General features: G+C 53.7%; 1 protein-coding gene, 1 long non-coding RNA gene and 1 pseudogene across 2 annotated transcripts in view; 2 read left to right on the forward strand and 1 right to left on the reverse strand.

Moving 5' to 3' along the window:
- Positions 1 to 17,662, reverse strand: part of LOC119940796 — an 18,807-nt pseudogene continuing 1,145 nt past the window's right edge.
- LOC119940797 lies at positions 6,200 to 11,283 on the forward strand. Its single transcript, XR_005455046.1, has 3 exons — positions 6,200 to 6,284; positions 10,451 to 10,641; positions 10,945 to 11,283. It is a non-coding gene; the product is annotated as an uncharacterized LOC119940797 (long non-coding RNA).
- The window catches only part of NR2E1 (nuclear receptor subfamily 2 group E member 1), a 20,825-nt gene continuing 18,692 nt past the window's right edge, over positions 15,530 to 17,662 (forward strand). Inside the window, exon 1 of the mRNA XM_038761129.1 lies at positions 15,530 to 15,554. Within this exon, the coding sequence (XP_038617057.1) occupies positions 15,530 to 15,554 (25 nt within the window). The remainder of the gene's footprint in view (positions 15,555 to 17,662) is intronic.

Below are 17,662 nucleotides of genomic sequence, written 5' to 3' on the forward strand. Positions count from 1 at the left end.
GGGCAAGTCACTTAACTTCTCTGGGCCTCAGTTACTTCATCTGTAAAATGAGGATAAAGACTGTGAGCCCCATGTGGGACAATATGACACCTTGTATCCCTCCCAGTGCTTAGAACATTGCTTTGCACATGGTAAGCGCTTAATAAATGCCATTATAGTTATTATTATTATTATTACCTGGCCCAGGGTGATCCGGTTGGTCCCAGTGGATCTCTCCCCCACTATCAGCAGCAGTTCAAGAGAGAACTTGACCAGTCCAGGCCAACTCCAGGCCAAGGAAACCCCAACAAAATTGGATTGTCCCTGGGCCCACACAAGTGCTCGGGGTACATCTCCAGTGGCCTGGGAACACCAGTGGCTGTGGGAGTTCAATGGGATATGAATGCCTGAGGCTCCTTGAGGACCCACTGTAAGCCAAGAATCCTCCAGAGGAGGCTCAACACTGAGCTCATCAGATTTGATCATTGCTTCTTTGTGCCTCTGGGTCCTGCATCTGCCTGTCCCTATGTCCTCTCAGAGCTTGGCTGGGATTGGACTGGTTTCAGGCACAGCAGTCTCTCACTTCTCCATGTCTTTTCTCTGATTGGCACCTGGAAGACATTTGGCTTGAACCGGGAAGTGAAGACATATCCGTGTGCACTTACCAACTCAGTAGTGATCCAGAAAACTGCTGGACCCCCATTCCTGGGCTGCCCCAATCAAGGCGAGTGAGGTGAGGAACTTGATTTACCCGCACAAAGGTGAGTGCCGCAGGTCCCATTGCTATTGGCCTTGGCCATCGTTGAGGTGACTCCAGTGACCCTGTCATTGCTGGGAGCAGCTGGAGGCCCCCCTCCCCCAGGAGTCTTCTGAGCATCAGAGTCTGTCCAAAGTTTTTCAAACTCTGATTTCTAACCTTCTTCTTTGTTCTTCCCCTCATATATCCTCACAAGCAAACAAACAGATGAATGGACAACATCCTCCACAACCTCTACTGCTATTCTTGATTCCCTTCCCCTTGAGAAAGAAGCCAGCCCAGGAGAAAGGCAAGTCTTGTAGCTACTGGGAATAGGAGGGACACAGGGAGTTGGAAACGGGGAGCAGTTGTTCAGGTAAAGAGATAGGGAAGGAACCAGGGGAGGGGAATGGGGGAACATCCTCCTACTCAAAGGTGGAAACTCTGTATTGGCCACCCTGGTTCCCCACTTGCTGCTGCCCTCACCCTAATATTGGGCGGTAACTTGGAAAATACACAACTGGGAGGAGAAACATTCATTGCCTAGCCTCACCCCTTCTCAAGTTGCTCTCATTCAGGGTCCAGGAGGCACTCAATAGTGCAGTCGTGGCAGTGGCAGTGGTGGTGGTGGTAGAGGTGGCTGTGGTGAGGTTAATGGCAGCAATAGCAGTGGTGGGGGGCGGGGGTGGGGCTAATGGCTGTAGCTGCCTTTTCCTCCAGACCTTTTCCACAGCCATCACATGCTCCCAGGATCCTGGAGTGGGAAATCCACCCCACATCCTCCCCTTGGATTGCCCCTCTTCATTAAAGCATTTCTGTACAGTTTACTGGTAAATTATGTGTGCATTTGCCTCAGACTGTCTATTTCTCAGGATTATTTCTCCCTGAGGCATTGTCTTACTTTCCTGCCAGCCAAGGTCCAACAGACAGAGACCTGCCCTTCAGACCCAGGCTCCATTTCTTACCAATATCCCTGCTAGGCATTTGTGTCCAGGATATTTTATAGTTGCCAGCTAATGCAAAGATTTCCTTGACTACTCTCACACCTGCTCACAGGAGGCAGAGGTTTTGCCTGGTTTCCAGTACCTTGGCTAGAGGCTTAGTCCCTTACGAGAAGGTTGCTGTCCCTTTTTAGGGACTGGTAGTCCAAGGCCCACAAACTTGCTGTTTCTTCCTGCAAGTACTTAGAGTAATGCAGGGCACCCAGTGGGTTCTCAATAAATATAATCACCACAACTGCCACTACTACTATTACTCTTACAACTACTATACTTCTATAAAAACTATTACTAACTGGGCAGGAATGAAGAGTGCAAGTGGACATGTAGTGGGAGAAGAGTTGATGCATAAGAGGTAGAGAGCTGATGAAGTGCTTTTAAATTCAGTGGTCAGAACTTTCTGCTTGATGCCAAGAGGAATGTGTTTTGAAGAGTGAAGGTACATGCTCATTTAGAAAAAGATCCGGGCAGCATCGTGTATTATAGAAGAGGGGAGAAACTGGAGGTGGGGAGCCCAATGAGGAGGCCGATATGATTCAGACATACCCTTGGTTACAGCCACCCCATGATACATACTTAGATTGGGAGGCCCATGTGGTATAGGTACTGTGTCCTTTCTGATTAACTTGCATCTCTCCTAGTGCTTAGAACATTTCTGGACAACTAATAAGTGCTTAACAAATACACTATTACTACTACTACTACTACTACTACTACTACTACTACTACTACCACCACCACTGCAACGTCTAATCTCTCTTTCCCTTTTCAGTGTAAAAATTTCCAGGTCTAGCATTGGAGTACACAGTCCTGTCCACTCAAAAAACAACTTCAGGACTCAATTCCTGCTCATTTGGTCTTTTCCTTGTCACTAAGTTCCTTCCCTCTTGTCACATTTCCAACACCAACAGTATCATTGCTTAGTCAATGAGAGTAGGAGGGCATTAAGGGCCTGCTAGTCTCAGTGGTGACTAATGGAATGATTAATGGTGGAGGCTGGGGGAGAGTGATCTAGGCTGAAGTTAGAGTGGGGCCCCTCCACCTGTAGCCTATTGCCTGGGAAGATAGGTCCTGGAGAGGCAAGGTAAATATCTCAGCTCCTGCATGTCTCTCAAGTCATCCTCCTTTTTGGGGGTCCATTGGAACTCAGGTACCAGCCTTGGAGGAAGTGCCAGTATTTAAGGGCACAGTGAGCACTATTGTGGGCTTCCAGCAGAGGATGCCTGGAGAAATTGGCATGGAAACATTTCCAGAGCTACTTTCAATGAGAAGCAGTGTGGCGTAGTAGATAGCACATGGGCCTGCTAGTCAGAAGGTCATAGGTTCTAATGCCGGATCCACCACTTGTCTGCTGTGTGACTTTGGGCAAGTTACTTCACTTCTCTGTGCTTCAGTTCCCTCATTTGTAAAATGGGGATTGAGATTGTGAGCCCCACGTGGGACAGGGACTGTGTCCAACCCAATTGGCTGTTATCCACCCCAGCACTTAGTACAGTGCCTGACACATAGTAAGTGCTTAATAAATACCACAATAATTGTTATTATTATTAATTATTAAATAATGAGTGTGTTCATTCTAAGAAGTCTCATTTCAGAGAATAAATAGGTGAATCCTTTGGCAATTAAAGCATGGAGCTCAGAGGGTTCTGGTTTAATTTTTTTAAAATTCAATAATTGCAAATACAACTCTTTTGCAAACCAACTCACAATTTTTCAAATATTATTTTCTTCCAAAAGCAGGGTGGACTAGTGGAGAAAGCAGAAGTCTGGGAGTCAGAAGGCTAATCCCAGCTCTGCCACTTGAATACTATGTGACTTTAGGCAAGTCACTTGACTTCTCTGTGCCTGAGTTATCTCATCTATAAAATGGGGATTAGTACTATAAGACCCGTGTGGGACATGGACTGTGTCCAACCTGATTAGCTTATATGTAACCCAGTGCTTAGTATAGTCCCTAGCACATAATAAGTGCTTAACTCATACCATAAAAAGAAGAAGAAAAGAAAGAAACCACCCTCCCCTTCCTGATGATCTCATAAGATCAGTTTGCTTGCTTTCACTCTAGGCTGGTGCTTCCCAAGCTGTGCAGGCAGGGCATGTTACAGGATATGAGCCTCAGTTGCTCCTCTTTGCCCGCTTTGGTACAAGGAAATTCACTTCTTCCACAGGTCATTAGGGGCCCTCCCTCAGCAGCTTCCAAATAGTTTGCAACCTATTTAAAGTCCCATACGGTTCATCTATGAAGCATTTATTGCAAATCTGAGCATGAGGAAACTTTATTGGTTTGGGGATGGCCTTTTCAAGACTTGACCAAATGATCCTCAGAAATTTAAACACCTGAAAAGCTATCAAATCCCCATGGAATCAGATTTGGTCAGGGGGCATGGCAGGGAAGAGGCTTCCTCCTGTTACAAGGAGGCAAAGAAATAATAAATTTAGGTAAATATGATGATGATAATGATAATAATAGTTGTTAAATTCTCACTATGTGCCCAGCACTGTGCTAAGCACCGGGTAGATACTCTATTAGCAGATCTGCATAAGCCTGATTTCCTACAGCTTCTAGAGTCCTTCAGGAACAAGCAGACTGTCCTGGAAACAAGCCGGTTCACGGCCTAGGCACTAATGAATATGTAAGCTCGTTGTGGGCAGGGAATGTATCTACCAATTCTGTTAATTGTGCTCTGCCAAGTGCTTAGTACAGTGTTCACCACACAGTAAACACTCAACAAGTAATTTTGATTGATTGACTCTGGAGACATATTGGTCCCTGAGAGGGAAATGATTGAATACAACAGTTGCTGGTTTCCTCTGGGAAATAGGAAAGGGTCCCTCTGAGGCCCTGGTTAGCATCTAGGAATGAGGGGCCACACTTGGCAAACCTCAGAGGTCAGGGAAGCAGCATGGCCAAGTGTAAAGAACATGGGCCTGGGAGTCAGAGGACCTGGGTTCTAATCCCAACTTTGCCACTGTCTACTATGTGACCTTGGGCTAGTCACTTCACTTCTCTGTGCTTCAGTTCCTTCATCTGCATAACAGGGTTTCAATACCTGTTCTCCTTCCTTTTTAGACTGTGAACCCCATGTGGGACCTGATTATCTTGTATCTACCCCAGAGCTTACTACAGTGGTGCACCTAGTAATTGTTAAACAAATACCACAATTAATTACCACAATTAAATGCCAATGCCACCTCACAAAATGCTGACTTTCTGCTCGCTCATAAAACCCCTCTTTTAAATAGCTCTGTGGCAATTTTCTGTTCATGAGGTAAAATGAGGATGCTTCCCAGACACCTTTGGAATTACAAATTATTACTACACATCAGCTCTGGATTCTCCCCAGAAATGAGCAGACCAAAGTCAAAAAAGAGCAGAAATGGAAAGTTGTGGCATCTCTCAAGCAGCGGTATCACCCCAGTGCATTCTCCTGGCTTTGCACCCACCTCAGGGGCAATGGGGGCATTTCCAGACCTCAGGGCCCGGTGGAGCCTGAGAACTAACAGTTAACTTGATGGGGCTTGGCTTGACCCTAAAGGAGCATTTTAAATTCCCAACAAATTCCCTCGCTGAGCTCCACTCGATGACCTCTTGCTCTCTGAAAGAAAGCCCAGAGCAGACCCTGCCCCGTTGGTCTGCTCCTGTGGTCTCAAACCAGCAGCCCTCTGGTTCCTTGTCTGGAACTGGGCTGCTGGGTGGTCTTGAAGGGTCTCTTCTGCCTTCCTCCTCAGTGACTGCCCCCTCCAGCTCAACCACAGGTGGGGCCAACTCTAGTCATGGTACCAGCCCAAAGCGTCTGGGTGGCAATAAGCTGGCCTCGATGCTCCCTGGGGTGGGCAGGGGGAGAGGGAGGGAGGATAATGCCCTCTGTCCCTTAAGCAGCTTTGGTAGAGCAAATGTCCCCAGATTTCTCCAGTTTACTGCCAGCTTCCTGAAGCAACTAGGGAGGTATGCAAGACTCTCCTCTGTCTCCGTCTCCCTGTCTTGCTCTTCTCTTCCCTCTCTGTTTCTCTTTCTCTCTCAGTCTCTGTCTCTTCCTTGCTACCGCTGGCTTCCTCACCCGCTCCCCGCAAGCAAACAAAATTCATTTACCAAGGAACCTCTGAGCTCCGTGTCCCGGCTGATGCCTCGTGTAACTGACCTCGATAGGGTAGGGCTTTCTTTCCCCCGGGGCTGCCTGGGTTTGCTTAGAGAACGAGCTCCGGGAGGCTCTGCTCGGGCTCAGCTCTTATCCGACCTGCCTCAAATCCCATCAGACAATCAATCAATTAATCAACCAATCAGTGGTATTTATCGACTGCTTACTATGTGCACAGCACTGTACTAAGCGCTTGGGAGAGTGCAATATAACGGAACTGGTGGGCGCTTTCCCTGCCCACAAGCAGCTTTCAGTTGCCCGCGGAACGTTGAGGTGTGCCGTTGGGGGCTGTGGGAGCCCCGTCACAGTCGGTCTGCAGGGCGTCCCCCTCCCCACCCCGTCCCTCGAGACTGAGAACGTCGCCGTGGTTAGCCCTTCTGACCAACATAAACTTTTAAAAACCACTTACACCTCGCGACAAGCCAAGAGGAAGTGGTAAGCGTCCTCCCAGATGCCCTGCCAAACCATCACCCCTAAATCCTCTCCCATTGCCTCCTGATCCTATCCTGACCTTATCCAAACCGTCACCCCTATTCCCACCCAGCGACGACCCTCCCCCCCGTCCTCAGCAACAGGCCCCCAGCTCCTAGCACAATCTGTGTCCGGGTGAAACTGGGTCCCCCCACCCTCCGCCCCCTCCCACGTCCCTCCTCCTTCCGGAGGGTAAAAGGACTGAGGGGGACGAGGTAGGGAGAGCCCGACACCCGAAAATAAACGTTGCTGAACCACCTTCTCCCCTTCCCCCTCTCCCCCCCCCACCCCAGCCTCCGCCGGCCGCACAAACAGGCTGCAGCGAGGGGAGTGGGATCTTCCCCGCAGCCCCCGCCTCCCCCTTATAAAAGAGAAATTGACTTTTGTTTGGAGTTTGTGAAAAGTGGGACTCGGGGCCCAGTCAATGGGGCGCCCCGCGGCGCGGGCTGAGTGGAGCCAACGCGAATCAGTGAGCCGCGGTGCCAATTAATCCGCCCTTTGTGGAGGCCCGGCCCCCCCCGGCCCCCCGCCCCTCTCCCCCTCCCCACCCCCGCCTCCCGCTCCCCCCAGCCCCCCGGACCCCCGGCTCACGGGCCCCCGGCCGCCCAGCCGCCCAGCCTCCGAGCCTCGTCCGCCCGCCCCCCGCCCCCGAGCTTGCCGGTGTCCCTCCCTCCCCCCCGCCTCCCCTCCTCCGCCGCCCCCGCACGGTCGCCCATTGTCCGGGCCCCCAGGCCGCAGGATTTACCCTTTTCAGACGGCGCGTTTTGTCCGGGGCAGTTCGAGCGGAAGTTTCTCACTGACAATTTGCCCCAAATACATAGATTTGTCAGCAGCGACCTCGGGGAGGAAGCAAAAAGCCACCGGCCGGAAAGGTGGAGGCAGGCGCCCCCTCCCCTCCCCCCATCCCGCAGCCAGGGGGGCCCGCAGCAGCCGAGGCGGCCTCACACACCTATCTGTCCCCGGCCGGCCCGGGAAGGGGAGGAAAAAGCGGGGGCTGTCCCCCCCCCACCCTGCTCCGGCCTCCACCGCTCCCTTCCACCTCACCTCGACTCGCTCCCTTTGCTCCCCCCCCCTCCCCGCCCCACAGCTCTCTCGTATATATGTATACATCTATAATTCTATTTATTTATATTGATGCCTGTTCATTTGTTTGGATGTCTGTCTCCCCTCACTGTCTGACTCCCCCCCACTCTAGACTGTAAACCCGTCCTGGGAGGGGATTGTCTCTCTTTATTGCTGCAGTGTACTTTCCAAGCGCTTAGTACAGTGCTGTGCACACAGTAAGCGGCTCAATAAATGCGATTGAATGAGTGAATCCGTGAAATGGGCTCGCGGGGCCCTGCCCACCGATGGCCTATCGGCAGGCGCGCAGGGCCGCTTCAGGGCAATATCTCTGGGAAGCAAGGCCCGTGACATTTGCCCCGGAGTGGGGTGGGGGACACGAGCAATGGGGAGCCGACGGCGCCCCTCTCCCGGTCCTCGAGGGTGCGGGACCTTGGGCGGGCCGGTCCCCGCTCTGACCTGCAGCGCCGCCTCGAGTCGCAGAGTCAGCCCAGAGCCATCAGAGTCATGAGAAGCCGCGTGGCTTAGTGGAAATAATAATAATAATGATGGTATTTGTTAAGCGCTTACTATGTGCCATGCACTGCTCTAAGCGCTGGGGTAGATACAAGGTTATCAGGTTGTCCCACGTGGGGCTCACAGTCTTAATCCCCATTTTACAGATGAGGTAACTGAGGCACAGAGAAGTTAAGTGACTTGCCCAAAGTCACACAGCTGACAAGTGGCGGAGCCGGGATTCGAACTCACCACCTCCGACTCCCAAGCTCTTGTTCTCTCCACCCTGACGGTGGAGCTGCTTCTCACGGGCACGAAAGAGCACGGGCTTGGGAGTCAGAGGACGGGGGTGCGAATCCCGGTTCCGCCACTTGCCTGCTGTGTGACCTTGGGTAAGCCACTTAACTTCTCTGTGCCTCAGTTACCTCATCTGTAAAATGGGAATGAAGACTGTGAGCCCCACGCGGGACAACCTGATTACCTTGTACTTACCTCAGCACTTAGAACAGTGCTTGGCACGTGGTAAGCCCTCAACAAATATCATCGTTATTATTATGATTATTATCCCGGAGACCACTTATTCATTTATTCCACGGGGGTCTAGTGCTTCTTGGAAGTGCTTCCCTCCGTGGCCCGTGGCCGGTGGCCCCGTGACTCGTGACCAGCGTCCCGTGATTCGGGAGCCGTGGGCCGTGCCTCGTGAGCCGTGGCTCGGGGGCTGGGCCGCTCAGAACGGATCCCAGCTCTAAAGGCATTTTTCTGCCCAGTGACCATGCTTAATATGCGAAATTAAAAGGGCGAAAAACGTCACACGCCGTTGATGAAAAGAATAGTTACTGATTTCTTCACACTCACGCTTAATGGCAAATATAAGCCTTTTAAAATACGGCTCCATCCAAAACAGCGCTGTGAATTTTAAGCAGAGCTGAATTGTATTAATCAGTGGACGGGCGGGTTCATTTTCTGCCCCGCGATGAGAAAGACAAGGACTGGGTCTTTGGGAGTGGTTCCTCTGAAGACCGCCCGTCCATTTCCCGAGTCTGGGAGTCGTCCTGAGAGAAAATGGAATGGAACAACCTATTCTTTGTGGACCCATCAGGTGAATAGACACTCAGCCACCACACAGACAAACCCCTAGGTGGCCTTTAGCCAGATTTCAGGAGTTAAGAGCCACAATTTACTGAAGGTGACAATATGCCCACAGCGTCTCTACTTGTTTTGTTTTGTTGTCTGTCTCCCTCTTCTAGACTGTGAGCCCGTTGTTGGGTAGGGACCGTCTCTATACGTTACCGACTTGTACTTCCCAAGCGCTTAGTACAATGCTCTGCCCACAGTAACCGCTCAATAAATACGATTGAATGAATGAATGAATGAATGAATGAATGTCAGCACTATTCAAACATCCTAGACCATTAAATAACGCCGTTCGCTACATTACTTGGGGCAAACAACTGCAAGATATTTTCCTTTTTAAACAGTTTGTAGAACTCATTGTTTGGAATTGTTCTAACAGAAATCTATTTCGGACTGCCCAGCCTCATCCGCAGCGCTTAGAACAGTGCTTGGCACGTCGTAAGCGCTTAACAATTACTGTTATTATGACTATTATTATTATCCCTAAACTGAAGTGGAGGGGAAAGGACCGGGGAGAGGGAACCGCTGCCAGGCGGTCGGCATTTGGGCACGACTGTACAGCAAGTCCTTGTTTTTTTGTATAGCGCCTTTTATTTTTCCAAAGTGCTTTCATGTCGGTTGTTTCCTCACCATATCCCCGAGAGGTAGAGAGAAGCCAGAATCTTAATCCTATTTTATAGATGAGGAAACTGAGGCCCAGGGACGTTAGAGTTGCCTAAGGTCCCACAGCAGGCCAGGGGCAGAACCTGGCCTAAAACCCATATTTCCTGACTCACCGTCCCGAGCTCGTTCCACCAGGCCCTCCTACCTCTCCTGAAGAACGCCTTCCAACCATCAATGGGAAATGAGTGCTTTCCAATCACTGCAACGCGCCTTTCAATTTGTGTGGGTCTTTTGCCGTTCCTCAGGTACTTCTTCCTTGGAGGAACTACCTGGGCTGCGACTCACCCTGCCCACGCTGGAGCAAAGGCGTTTTCGCAATAAATTAATTACCTATGGCTGTGACATCGACTTCCTGGGCTAAATTCAAAGCTTACGTTTTGAAATGCTGCAGGAAATCGCCGTGCTCCCAGACACTGATAGCCCCACTCCCAGCCTAAGGATCTGCCTGCCGGCCTTCCGGGACACTGATGCTCCGTTTCCGGATTAAGGGTCTATCACGCTCCCTGATGGTGCTCCAGGACGATGCTCCCTGACAGTGCTCCCTGACCCCGATAGCCCCCTCCAAGGATAAGGGTCGGTTTTGAGAGAGGACTGAATGACTGGGCATTCAGCACGATGGATTTTTGGAATATACAAATACTCGAATTCTGTAAATCGCCTCTCAATTTAACTTGATTGGTAATTATTATTTAGAAGTGATTAAGTCTCAAAAGTGCACCCTGTGCAAAACGTGCAAGAAACGTGCAGTTGACGATAAACATACTCCATATTTTCAGGAAACCTGGCCGTATTGATCTCCTCTTTTAGAGAAGAGCGAAGGATTCCCAAGCCCTGGCCAAATTAATCTAACCTCGTGGCCACTATACTGGTCGACAGCTGAGATTTCAGAGGCAGAGGACTCCGCACCTCCGGAGCAGCTAAAACTGAAGGGCAACGTCTTGCTCATCACGGCAGGATTAGTAAGAAGGTCAGTCTAATGGAAGGTCCTCTAGACTGGAAACTCTTTGTGGTCAGGGAATGTGTCTTCCGATTCCGTTTTATTGTACTCTCCCAAACGCTTAGTATAGTGCTGTGCATACAGTAACTGTCATCTTTCGCTCTGAGGCACGAAATCCGATTGCTCCCACTGTTTCCTAGCTTTTATGGGTCCGGGAGTCCTTAGGGGTTGTCGGTTGGTCCCGCCCCTCGGGGAATTCAACAGCGACCTCGGCGCTCCTGTGAACGTCCTGTGACTAGATGCTAAGCCGGCATTTTGTTTTTCTGATCCTAGCACCCTCCTCTCGATATCACCTCTCTGGACCTTATCTATGACCTGACTTGGAGCGTCAGCGAGGAGGAGAACAGGCCCACGGCTACAAGCCATATTTCCCGAAATGGCTAGCACTTTTACCTCCGATAGCTCCAGCAGGGTGAGCAGCTAACCAGTCGCGTGCGTTCCAGTAGCCGTAGGTGGCAGCTAACCCTCGCTGTCCCCTTCTAGATTGTAGGCGTTCCCGCGTTGTAAAATGAAACGGAGAGGTGAAATCCCTATCTGGCTCATTCAGCCCCCAGAAATGATTTTTTTCCAAATACTTGTTGCCCGCTGGTGAAATATAACTGCCCAACTCAGTCCTCCTTCACAGTTTACTCGGAACCTTAGTCCTTCTCCGGCTGCTGAGGACAGGAGGGAGGGAAGAGTTATCCCTGGGGACAGTGAAAACGGGAGGGGAAGGGTTAGAGCTGGGGGAAGGGGTAAAAGGTTATGCTTCAGTGTTCTTGGAGCCAGAAGCAGCATGCCAGAGGCATCAGTGTTTTAGAAGTCGTTGACTCTTAGTCTAGAGTGACTTCGCTGCTATGACGGGTAGTGAGGATCGATTTTGAAGAGTAAAAAAGAGGGGTGTGTGTGTGTGTGTGTGTGTGTGTGTGCGCGCGTCGGGCGGGGGGGGGCACGCTCAGTTTCCCCATCTGTAAAATAAGGATTAAGTCCTTGTTTTCTCTCTCTCCTTTAGACTGTAAACCCCGTGTGGGACAGAAACTATGATTAATCTGATGGAGAAACAGAATGGCCTAATGGCTAGAGCATGGGCTTGGGAGTCAGAAGGTCATGGTTTCTAATCCGAGCCCCGCCGCTTGTCTGCCGTGTGACCTTGGACAAATCACTTTACTTCCCTGGGCTTCAGTTATCTGTAAAATGGGGATTGAGACTGTGAGCCCCACATGCGACAGGGACTGTGTCCAATCCGATTTGCTTGTATCCACCCCAGTGCTTAGTACAGTGCCTGGCACAGAGGAAGCAATACCAATAAAAAATACCACAATAATAATAATAATAATGGTAGTGTACCTACCCCATGGTTACTACGGTTCTTAGCACATAGTAAGCACTTCACAAATACCACGATCATTATTACTGGCACTTGTTCGGGGGGTTCAATAATAGGGATTGGTTTGTAGTTTTGTTGCATTGCTGCTCTTCTGCAGGGCTCGTTAGAGAGGTGATCCTGCACGCCCCACTGCCCCTCTCCCCACACACACTTAATGTTCGGCAAGTGCCCGGAGAGATTCCAGAGACGAGGCCGCCGACTTTGTCCTAAGCGAAAACCAGACAAGTTGGTCTGGACTCCCTCTCTCTACCTGTCTGTCGTTCTAGGAGGCCGGGGAGAGGGCTCTCCGAGGCTCAACTGGGTCCTCGCTGTCCGAGGAACCACTGTCCTCTTACGGCTTCATGGGTTCGTGGTGGGCTAGGGTCTGGGGCAGGAGGGGCTTCTCCATTACCATCAGCCCCGCTGCCAAACCTCACCCACGCAGCTGCACAAGGTGTCGGGTCGAGGCTCCCGAGGCACAGGCTGCGTGGACCGTCCCGGCTGGCTGGGAGGGGCGCCGGGTGGAGGCGGCGGGGGAGGTCGGGGGTGGGGGGGCGGGGGAATCACTTACTGGTCGACCGGGAGCGGGCGGGAGAGCAAAATAAACATGGCCATGTGTAAACCTTCTCTTCAGCAACCCCTTCTGCCCTCCCCCGCCCTCTAAAACACTCACTTTCACCATCTTCTAGACTGTGAGCCCACTGTTGGGTAGGGACCGTCTCTATATGTTGCCAACTTGTTCTTCCCATGCGCTTAGTACAGTGCTCTGCACACAGTAAGCGCTCAATAAATACGATTGATTGATTGATTGATCCCACACGTACAAACGCGTACACCCGCACACGCGCAGGGTGATTCACTCAAAATCACGATTATCGCAAGACCCACAGTGTAGTAGAAAGAGCCCGGGCTTGGAAGTCAGAGGACGTGGGTTCTAATCTGGCTCCGCCATTTGTCTGCTGTGTAACCTTGGGCAAGCCACTTAACTTCTCTGTGCCTCAGTTACCTCATCTGTAAAATGGGGATTAAGACTGTGAACCCCACGAGGGCCACCCTGATTACCTCAGCGCTTAAAACAGTGCACATAGTAAGCGCTTAACAAATACCATAATAATAATAATTATTATTATTCCCCACGCGACGCGGCGGAGGGACCTTCTCTGCGGGAGTGAGACAGGGCCGGAGGCCGGAGCCGATGGGGGGGTGGGGCGGGGCGGGGCTGGGCCGGGCTAGGGGTGAGGTGGGATGGGGCGGAGCCGAGGAATCTGGAATAACTGGGAGCGGGGCGGGGCTGGAAGCGATGCGGGGAGGGCAGAAAAATGGCCAGCAGTGCCCCGAGAAGAGGTTGCCCAGATCTTTGCGTTGAATTCGAGCCAATGGGAGCAGTAGCCCGGGATTAACCCGGGAGATCGAAGGGCCCGGGCCTCACCGGTGCGCCCCTCAACCCCTACCCGTTGCAGAGGGGTGGGAAAGGGCGAAAGGGATCCTCGGGGGGCCCGGGAAGGGGGTCTGCCCCCGGAGAGAGAGGAGAGAGGAGGAGGAGAGGAGGCAGGTGTGAGAGGGAATACTCGGAACCGGCAGTCCTCCTGCAGAGAGTGAGGCCGGAACGTGGGGAAACGCGCCTCCCTGTGCCAGACTCCAGCAGACTGCAGAAAGCCAAATCCCCCAAACAGAAACTCGCGGAATCCCTTACCCTCATCCCCCCAAGCACAACTAGGAGCACACACACACTCACTCACAGGCACGCACACATACTGCACACACTCATGCTCCCTTACGTTGATACACGCGTACATAACCCCCCTTCTCTCCCCCCACCCCAAACACCCAGCGCACACTCCCGAGTCCCCTGATCCCGTGTTTTCCGCGTCGGTAACTTTCCGCACATAGTTGGGAACGATCAGCTACTCACCTCGGGCGATACCCCAGTTTTGCTCGAACAGACAGACCCGGATCTTTGCGGGATGAGTTGGACTGAAGCAAGCCATCTTCCCAGCACCACGTCTAGGATACACGCACGCCAACACGCGCAGTCACGAGCACACGTTCTTGCACACACCTCGCTAGGATTAGCCAAGAAAGGCAAACTACTTTGTTTTAGAAAATCTCGGTTTTCCATCCCTTTAGGCTGGCTCTCCTCCCCGCCCCCCTCTCTCCCTCGCTCTCTCTCTCTTTCTCTCCCCAAAGAAAAATATAGTAATTCACCTTTATGACAGTAGAGACACACCCCACACACTAGTGCGCGCGCACCCAAAGTCTCTCTCTCTCTCTCTCTTTCTCTCTCTCTCACACACACACGTACATCACACATACATTCACACGCCCCACAAATCAGCTCCGCGAGCGCTTGCATTTTCTATTGTAGCCGCTTGGAGGTTCATTAATATCATTAGCATTTAACCCCCTCCCCCCTGCCCGCCCCCTCCCAGCCACATGGCTGACGTCAGACCCCGCCAGGAGTTGGGGGGAAAGCAGGGGAAAGCTAAGCGCGAAGGGACGGCCTATTCCCCTCCCCGCCGCTGCTCCCGCCGCTCCTGCTCCCGCCGCTCCCGCCGCTCCCGCCGCTCCCGACGCCGGCCAGAGAGGCTCTGGCGACTCCCAGGGGATTCAGCCCGGAGCTCCCAGCCCAAAGTCACACAGAGTAATGAACTTCTGGAAACCTTTGCTGTTTCGTGCCATTCCGGGTCCGGAGGCCGAGGCACGGAGCCGCCGGAGCCCTTGCAGAGGCGGTTATTTCCTAGACTCCGCTGAGCGCGTCTCCCGGCTGCGCGCGGCCAACCACGAAGACTCGCTCCAGCGGCCCTGAGGCTCGGCCTTTTCGTTGTTTCCTTTGAAGACAGGACGCACTGTGTATATAGCTCGTATATGTCTACGTAGAGCCGGAGGGAGAAGACAGAGGGAGAGACAGAGACACACAGAGAGAGACAGAGACAGAGAAAGAAGGGGAGAAAGAGAGCAGGGAGACAGAGAGGCATGTGCCTTTCCTCCCTTGGCTTCTGAAGAAAAACCTCGTCGTCCCTGTCGCTGTCTGCTTTCCCTCTCTCGCTGTCCCCACTGCCGCCCTGCCACCCTGTCTGCCTGTCTGACCGCCTCCCTGCCCATGTTTGTGTCTGTCCCGAGAAATCTTCCCAGAAACCGCAGCAGGGCAGAGAGCCGGGCAGAAAAGCGAGGGCGCTTAGGCTTTTCGAGTGGACCGAGGTCTGACCGTCCAGAAACAGCTGTCGGCGGCCAGGGAGGAGGAGAAGCGCTGGGCCGGAGCGCCAGAGACAGACAGAAAAGCAGGCAGGCCGGCAGGCCGGCAGGCCGGCAGACAGACAGACAGACAGAAAGGCAGACAGGCAGACAGACAGACAGAAAGGCAGGCAGGCAGACAGACAGACAGACAGACAGACAGACAGATAGGCAGGTAGACAGGCGGACAGAGAGGGGCGGGGAGGAGGGGTGGGGGGAAAGCGCTCCCAGGCCAGACTCAGGAGAGCTGACGAGCCTCTTCGCTCCCTGACAGCCACCAGCATGAACAAGCCGGCCGGATCAACAAGTGGGTAAATCGCGGGGCGGGTGCCGGCCGCTTCCCCAGCCCCAGGCAGTGCGGGACCGTAGGGTGGTGGGAGCAGGGGCGGGGGGCGGCCGGGAGAAGGCCGGGCCCCAGCGGCCGACCACCACCCGGCCTCTTCGGGGGTGGGCGCAGGGCCGGCTCTCCGCCGACTGGGCCCGGAGCGCATGGATGGGAGGGACAGAGGCAGCGAGGGAGAGAGGGAGGGAGCGCGGGAAGGAGGGAGGGACAGAGGAAGACAGGGACAGGAGAGAAAGAGAGAGAGAGAGGGAGGAGGCCGTCCCGTTCCGCTTGGTGGGGAGGGGTTCTCTCGCCGGGGCTCACGGAAGGCGCGGAACCTTCAGCCGGGCAGCCCTCGGGCCGGCCCCTTTGCCAGGGCTCCGCTATGGGGGAAGGGAGGCCTCCGGGGGTCGATGGGAAGGGCAAACACTGCGGGGTGCTGAGCCTCAGTGTCCTTCCCGCCTCTGGCAATGACTTCGTGCAACTCCCCGAGGCAGCGCTGAACCCCACTCCCCCGGCCCGAGAGGGAAAGCGGATTTCGATGGGCCGCTGCGCCTAATCCTGCCGAAAGCGAAGCCGGAACAACGGAAAAGTCACATTTTCCTTAATCCTAAATCCGCGCACCTCTCATCTGGGGAATTTAGAGGATGCCGGGGGTGGGGGGGGGGGGGGGGGGGGGTCGGAACCTTCCGTCTTAAAGGGACCGAAAGTCCGCAGAAGGAGCGAGAACGAACGGGGCAGGCGGCCAGGGCGCAGGGCGGGCCGGGTGCTTGCCTGGCTACGGGTGACTGTCCCACTCGTGGGACACTGGCTCGTTCCCCACTCTCCTTGTCGCTTTCGACACTTAGAAACCGCTCGGCGGCGGGGTTTCCCGAGGGGTGCGGGGTTGTCATTCTCCGAGGAAACCCCGCAAAGTGGGTGCGGGCTCGGAGGAGCGTTTTCCCGCTCCCGCCCGCCCGAACAGGGGGGTCTGTCCCTTGGAATGGGCTGGACGCGGCGCCGCGCCGCCCCGCTTCGTTCCATCCACCTTCGTCCATCCCGGGTCTGCCGCAGTCCGAGGGGCCTGAAGCCTGTGGTTGAGGCCGGTCGCTTTTCCCCGGTGTTGCTGCTGCTGCTGTCGTTGTTGCTGTTGGGTTTTATTATTATTTTTGCTTTTCGTTTAGTTTGGGGGTGTTTTGGGGGCGGGGGGGAGGTGGTTGTTGCTGCTGCCGTTGTTGATGCTGTTTTGCTTTGTATTCCGTTCCTTCGGCACGTTGACTGGAGCTCGGGGTCCCAGTTTAGGGGAAGGGGAGAAGGGACAATCATCCAGCCCCGAGGCTCAACTTGATCTCGTTTGAGATTTTTATTTTGTTTCGTTTTGGGGTGTGTATGTATGTATGAAAGCGCGCGCGCTCACACACACACACACACACGCACACACACACACAAACACCCATGTTTTTAGAGAAAAAGCGAAATTGTAAAAAGCGATGTTTCGGTAGGAAAGAAAAACCCGGATTATTGCAGGCCTCCTCGAAAACGCAATCGTTTTTGATGGAAGGCAGGGCGGCGGGGCGCAAGGACGGACAGTTGGCGGATCGATTCTCTGTGTCTCCCTTGCTGGCAGAGGCCAAAGAGCCCCGCTCCCCCGTCCTTCCTGCCCCAAGCCTCCCGGAGTCTCAGCGTTTCTCTTCTCGGGTACACGGGCGGACCCGAGGGACCCAGGCTGAAAGCTGGAGGGGCCCCAAGCACCCAATGAAAAGTGGGGGGCGCGGGGGAGGGGGCTCGCCCTCCGGCCTTTCCCGTCCCTCCCGGCCTCTTGGAGTCTCGTGTCAACGTTTTTGGTCCTGCCTCCGGGGGCCAGGGAGGGAGGGGTTTTATCGGAGGTGGTCCGATAAAACGGGGGTCTTGCATTCCTGTCTACCCCGGTCAGCCCGGCCCGCGGCTCCGGGAAGGCTGGGGAGAATCCTGTTTTCGAACCGGCACACCGAAGGAAGTTTTACAGCAACTTTTAGCCGCTTCCACTTCCACTCCTGGAGGTCGAAGGGGCCGGAGGACTGAGGGCAGAGACCCAGAGTCCGGGGACCGGTTAGGGACAGGCCTCCACAACCCCA

Source organism: Tachyglossus aculeatus, chromosome 19 (assembly GCF_015852505.1).
Source record: "Tachyglossus aculeatus isolate mTacAcu1 chromosome 19, mTacAcu1.pri, whole genome shotgun sequence".
Classification (NCBI taxonomy): Eukaryota; Metazoa; Chordata; class Mammalia; order Monotremata; family Tachyglossidae; genus Tachyglossus; species Tachyglossus aculeatus.